This window comes from Poecilia latipinna, unplaced genomic scaffold, assembly GCF_001443285.1.
Source record: "Poecilia latipinna isolate Pla-1442-1.1 unplaced genomic scaffold, P_latipinna-1.0 Scaffold3973, whole genome shotgun sequence".
Lineage (NCBI taxonomy): Eukaryota > Metazoa > Chordata > Actinopteri > Cyprinodontiformes > Poeciliidae > Poecilia > Poecilia latipinna.
Window position 1 is genome coordinate 19,923 of NW_015116589.1, and position 6,035 is coordinate 25,957.

At 51.0% G+C, this 6,035-nt stretch overlaps 1 protein-coding gene across 1 annotated transcript in view; it reads left to right on the plus strand.

The window, feature by feature from the left end:
• The window catches only part of LOC106941989 (actin-related protein 3), a 30,436-nt gene that overhangs the window by 10,935 nt on the left and 13,466 nt on the right, over positions 1–6,035 (plus strand). The window contains exons 2-11 of the mRNA XM_015025151.1: positions 1,280–1,335; positions 1,404–1,528; positions 2,002–2,112; positions 2,191–2,286; positions 2,371–2,478; positions 3,015–3,158; positions 3,422–3,595; positions 3,690–3,782; positions 3,860–3,985; positions 4,104–4,187. Coding sequence (XP_014880637.1) covers positions 1,280–1,335; positions 1,404–1,528; positions 2,002–2,112; positions 2,191–2,286; positions 2,371–2,478; positions 3,015–3,158; positions 3,422–3,595; positions 3,690–3,782; positions 3,860–3,985; positions 4,104–4,187 — 1,117 coding nt within the window. The remainder of the gene's footprint in view (positions 1–1,279; positions 1,336–1,403; positions 1,529–2,001; positions 2,113–2,190; positions 2,287–2,370; positions 2,479–3,014; positions 3,159–3,421; positions 3,596–3,689; positions 3,783–3,859; positions 3,986–4,103; positions 4,188–6,035) is intronic.

Below are 6,035 nucleotides of genomic sequence, written 5' to 3' on the forward strand. Positions count from 1 at the left end.
CTCTTCTTCCTCACATCGTGTTTCTATGAAACCTTCTAAACTAAAACAGGAGCCATCTTACTTTAGACAGAGTGAAAGAATAACACATAAATAACAGTCTTTGCCACCTTGTGTCGCATAATCTAAATCAATGTTAGGGAATAATTAAAACTTTTTAAGATCTACTAAGTCTCGGTTTGCCTTCATAGGGGGCTGAACCTGGTATTACACCGAGCACTACGAGCTGTCGTATAGCTAATATTAGCTGGCATTTTGCCGGTGGATATAAATACAGTTTAGTAATATGATATTCACAAAATACAAACGGTAATATGTCCATCTTACTTGTGAAACTTTATCCCCCGAGATCTCACGTCAATAGTCCGTCGATCTGAACAAAAATATCCGGCGGTGCTGAAACTTTTGCTGCTGTTTTGGTTTAGCCAAGTAGGAGGGCGACCTCTCCAAGATGGCCGCTGTGTGAGCAGCCAGTGCGGGGTCTGCTCATATGTCTATGGTCCACAAGGTGACAATTTCTGGGTTCAGCCGGACGGGTCGTCATGGTGACGCCGCAGCAGAGAGGACCTCTGTTCGGTGCCGACCCGGATCAGAACCGCGCTGCGGGTTGGGCTGCCCGGCTGGTGCTCTGCATATTTGCGGCGTGTCGCGGCAGGTTGCGGCCGACATGCTGGAACTGTTCTTTGGAATGAGCCGGGTCAGACGGGTCGCAGCAGAACCAGGGAAATGTTCTGACGGTTAGAGGCGGCGCTCTGGTGGTGATGATGATGAAGGGCACCAGTAGAATAAACCAGCATCATGTTGGGGTTCTGTTCTGGCCCGGTTCAGGAGCCCTTCCTCGGGTTCCACATGTTTGTCTGTAAACAGGAAGTGCTTTGATCAGTTTATTGGATCACATCCTGTATTGTTGGAGCTGCTGTTTGGACCTGGACGGGTTCAGTTGGGTCAGACAGACCAGTGGACATTTGGACCCAACAGGAAAGCACGGTGGTGGAGGTGTGGTGATGTGGAGCTTGGGCTAAACACAGCAGATCTTCAACAGAATGGCCTAGTCAAAGTCCAGAACTCAGCTTGACGTAAATGCTGTGCTTGGAGTGAAGGTTCTCCAGAACTACTGCCAGGTTCTGATAAAAACTTCCTGCTGTCCAGAACCTGAAACAACATGGATAACATTGACTTCCTGTTGGAGCCCAACCAGAACCATCAGCAGATTAAAATAACCGGGCCGATCAGAACCTCTGGGTCGGGTCCTTACAGTAACTGGACTGTTTTCTTCTCTCAGTTACACCAAGCTGGGCTACGCAGGAAACACCGAGCCGCAGTTCATCGTTCCCTCATGTGAGTAGAAAGGAAGTCCTCCATCTGCGGACAGGAAGTCTTCCTCCTAACACTTCTTGTGTCTTCAGGCATCGCCATCAAGGAGTCGGCGAAGGTGGGCGATCAGGCCCAGCGGAGGATGATGAAGGGAGTGGATGACCTGGACTTCTACATCGGCGATGAAGCTGTGGACAAACCCACGTACTCCACCAAGGTAGGAGGTCAGAGGTCAGAGGTCAGGTTTGAGCAGAACCTCAGAGGGTCAGAGTCAGGACGCCATAGTGACTCAGCAGAGGACCGTCCGATTTGATTGATTTATACAGCGCTTAGCGGCAAACTACTTTACACTTTACCCAACTGGACCGGTTCAGCTGCTGCTCAACTGGACCGGTTCAGCTGCTGCTCAACTGGACCGGTTCAGCTGCTGCTCAACTGGACCGGTTCAGTTGTCTGCGGCCCATGTGAGTGGTGGTTGTGGTAGACAGGACGGGTTCTAGCGGTCCAAACAGAGTGAGGGTCATCAATTTGGTCAGGGTCTGATCCTCCATCCAGAATTCTGCTGATGCTGTGAGCTAGATCGGTTCTGTTGGACCTCCTGGTTGGTCCAGCTGGTCTCTGGGCCAGGAGGTTCTGCTGGGTTCTGGACCGTGCTGTCCTATTGCTGACCTCTGACCTCTCCTGCCCCAGTGGCCAATCCGCCACGGGATCGTGGAGGACTGGGACCTGATGGAGCGCTTCATGGAGCAGGTCATCTTCAAGTACCTGCGGGCCGAGCCGGAGGACCACTACTTCCTGCTGGTGAGTTCTGGACAGTCTACCCGACCCGGCCCGGTTCACGGCCAGCCTGGCGGGTCTGACCCAGTCTCCTGTTTGCAGACGGAACCTCCTCTGAACACGCCGGAGAACCGGGAATACACGGCCGAGATCATGTTCGAGTCCTTCAACGTCCCGGGTCTCTACATTGCCGTGCAGGTCAGAGGTTCTGGTTCTGATCCGGCTGCTCCTGGTTCTGATGGTTCTGTTTCATGGTTCTGATCCCCTCCGTGTGTCTTGCAGGCGGTTTTGGCGCTGGCAGCCTCCTGGACTTCCAGGCAGGTTGGAGAGCGGACCCTGACCGGAACCGTCATCGACAGCGGAGACGGGGTCACTCACGTCATTCCTGTGGTGAGTCCTCCATGGGGACGCCCTGTTGGACATGCAGGTGTTTCTGTATGGTGGCCTGGAGGTCCAAACCAGCTGCAGACTCAGGAAGCTGCTTCTGGTTCTCCTGCATGTGTGGTGGCATGCTGCCGCCACCTGGTGGTCGCTGTGGCTCATTGCAGGTCGACCTGACGGCTCATTTATTGCCCAGCTCTGCTTTCCTGATGATTCAGCAGTTTTCTAAACATCAAACCAGCAGAACCGCTGAGTTGGGTTCATCAGTTTCTCTGACGGATCTCCAGTTCAGCATCAAAGATGTTTTTAAATCTGCTGTAATCACATTTTTATTCAAATTAAAATATTAAAACTGAATTTATTGGAAACATGAAAACAGTCCAGATGGAAACTTTACAAACTAAATCACTTCAAAAATGAACGAACAAGAACCTGATATTTAAGAGCCAATTTCCTGATCATTTGTCCTCATCTGTCTCCCGCAACCCATCTGTCCTTTCCGTCCCCTGCTGTCCCCTCTTTTCTCTCTGTCCCCTCTGTCCCAGGCTGAAGGCTACGTGATCGGCAGCTGCATCAAACACATCCCCATCGCAGGCAGAGACATCACCTACTTCACCCAGCAGCTGCTGAGGGACAGGGAGGTGGGCGTCCCCCCGGAGCAGTCCCTGGAGACAGCCAAGGCGGTCAAGGTGAGTCTTCAGCTGGACGGACATGAATGTTAACCTAAACATCACTGAAGGTTGATTAGATCAATCTGGATGTTTGACATCAAGCTAGAGCAGCGTCTGCTGTTCCTCATGTGGCCACCAGGTGGTGCTGTTGGTCTGTAACTGGTTTTAGTTGGACATGAACATCAGCTGATGAAGCAGCTTCAGGTAGAAATCCACAACTGAAGTCGGTCAAAGACTTTAGACCCACCAGAGCTCCGGTTCCCTCTGATGTTCCCTCTCAGGAGCGGTTCAGCTACGTGTGTCCGGACCTGGTCAAAGAGTTCAGTAAGTACGACTCGGACGGGTCCAAATGGATCAAGCAGTACACCGGGGTCAACGCCGTCAGCAAGAAGGAGTTCACCATTGACGTGGGCTACGAGCGCTTCCTGGGCCCGGAGATCTTCTTCCACCCAGAGGTCAGTCTGCAGCGACGCAGCGGGTCCGGCTGACTGCATTAGGATGATCCGACCTGACTGTCAGAACCTTCTGACCCACTGTCTCTGGTCCCAGTTCGCCAACCCGGACTTCACCCAGCCCATCTCAGAGGTCGTGGACGAGGTCATCCAGAACTGTCCCATTGATGTTCGCCGTCCGCTCTACAAGGTAACCGCCACGTCCCTGTCTGGCCCGCCCTGGTCAGGTTCTGCGGGTACATAACCCAAATGTTCCTCCGTTCTCAGAATGTGGTTCTGTCCGGAGGCTCCACCATGTTCAGGGACTTTGGGCGGCGGCTGCAGAGAGACCTGAAGAGGACGGTGGACGCCCGGCTGAAGCTGAGCGAGGAGCTGAGCGGAGGAAAGCTCAAGGTGGGAAACGCCGCCACAAAGTTCCCACGCCTCGTTTTACAGCAGATCTGTTAAGCTTTCCAGGCTTTGCTTCCTGGTTCTGTTTCCATTAATCAGCCTGGTTCTGTTCTCGCTGCAGCCCAAACCAATCGATGTTCAGGTTGTCACTCATCACATGCAGAGATACGCCGTGTGGTTCGGAGGATCCATGCTGGCATCGACGGTAAGCATCTGCAGACGCTGACATTAGCGTTAGCTGTTGACTGAATAATCACACTACTGATGTTAGCATCCACACTTTAATGGTGGCCATTAGCATAGCTAACAACATGCGCTCCTCTCAAAACAGAATGAACGGTTCTCACCCCGCCTCCCGTTACCTCACAGTGCTACTTACAACCTAACAATCTCCCCTCTGCCTTTAAAGAACACAGCGGATTAGAACAACATTCAGTAGCAGCATTTTAACTTTACTTATTTTAGCTCCATTGACTTGGACTTAACTTATACAAGGAACAGTAGTGTTTTTGTTGTGTTTTAATCTTTAAGTTGACATTTCGCTTCACTTAGCGCTCTCAGCAGTCCAGAGCAGATGCCCCCATAGATGTCCATATAACTTCCTGAATCCAAGACAAAGTCTCTTTTCAGTTACACATTTTATAGATTTGACAGCATCAAGGAGGGAATGGTTGTGTGTTACACATCCATCCATCCGTTTTCTTCCACCTTGTTCCTAGGAGGTGCTGGTGCCTCTCCAGCAAATGTTTCGGGCGAGAGGCGGGGTCACAGGTCACCTGGACAGGTCGCAGGGCAACACAGACAAACAACCATGAACACACACAGACCCAGGGAGAGTTTAGAGAGACCAGTTAACCTGACCGTCATGTTTGTGGACTGTGGGAGGAAGCAGAGAGCCGGAGGGAGAACATGCAGAAGAACCTGGGCCAGGAACCGAACCTAGGACCTTCTGGCTGCAAGGCATCAGTGCTACCCACTGCACCACTGTGCAGCCCCATCACCAACTGTAGAGTGTAGTTAGAAAGACGGCACTATCAATCCCATCTACAAGCGCCAAAGTCTCCTAACCCGTCTGGATTGCCAGCATATGGGTGAAAATGTTCCATCTTCTCCCATCAGCATGATAAAATGTCCTCCTTGTGTGTCTCCATCTGAGAGGTTCCCCTTCGAGGAATCGCTGAACACCACTAGCTTGTGGTATTTGATGTCTCCTAAGCATTGGAACCTGAGGGTAACTTCCTCAGATTGAAGTTTTCTGATCAGTTTGTTTGAACAGTGTAATGTTTGAATTGTAGCATGTTTTGTGTTTGACGCCAAGATGGATATGTCACACATGATGTCAGGTCTTGTTGCACACTTAATGATTAGTCAGTGTGTTTCTCGCAGGTTCTTTATTTGTTGAACACTACTGATAGACGTAGCCTGCGCTGGTCAGCCGTTGGCGGCTGAGTCAGGAGCGCTCACTGTGCTCTATTTGTCCACTGGTGGCGAACTGCTGCAACTGCAGTCCAATGCAACTCCCAGCTCGAGCAGAAGTGCAGCTTTAAGACGATAGTCAACATCTTTAAATAAAGTAAGAAAAAGGAGAGGGGTGCAATCATCTCTAATGTCCACTCTGTCACATCTGCTCTGTCTTGCTACCCACAGAATCTGTCCAATCTTGGATTTTAACATGTCCATCTCTGTGTCTGTTAATGGAGCGTCCTGCTGTGTTGCTCTGATGGGGTCCACAGGACCAGGCTGTAGGTTTTTAATGAGTGCTGTACTCTGGTTTCATTCTGCAGAGAAAGAGCTTCCATCCCAAAGGAGCTGAAGCTGTTCTGTTCTTGAAAAGCAGTTTTCAGTTTGGGGATAACACGTCTGAGCCACCCCATACAAAATCATCTACAGCAGGGGTCCCCAAACTTTTTCCTGCGAGGGCCACATGACTGTTCCCTTTTGTGGTCGGGGGCTGGTCTTAGTTTTTCGAGAAAGAAACCTTAGAAAAGTTTTGTTGACGGGGGGAGTGTGTGGAGGGAGAGTGAAACTGTGGACCGGGGAGGGGGAAGAGGAT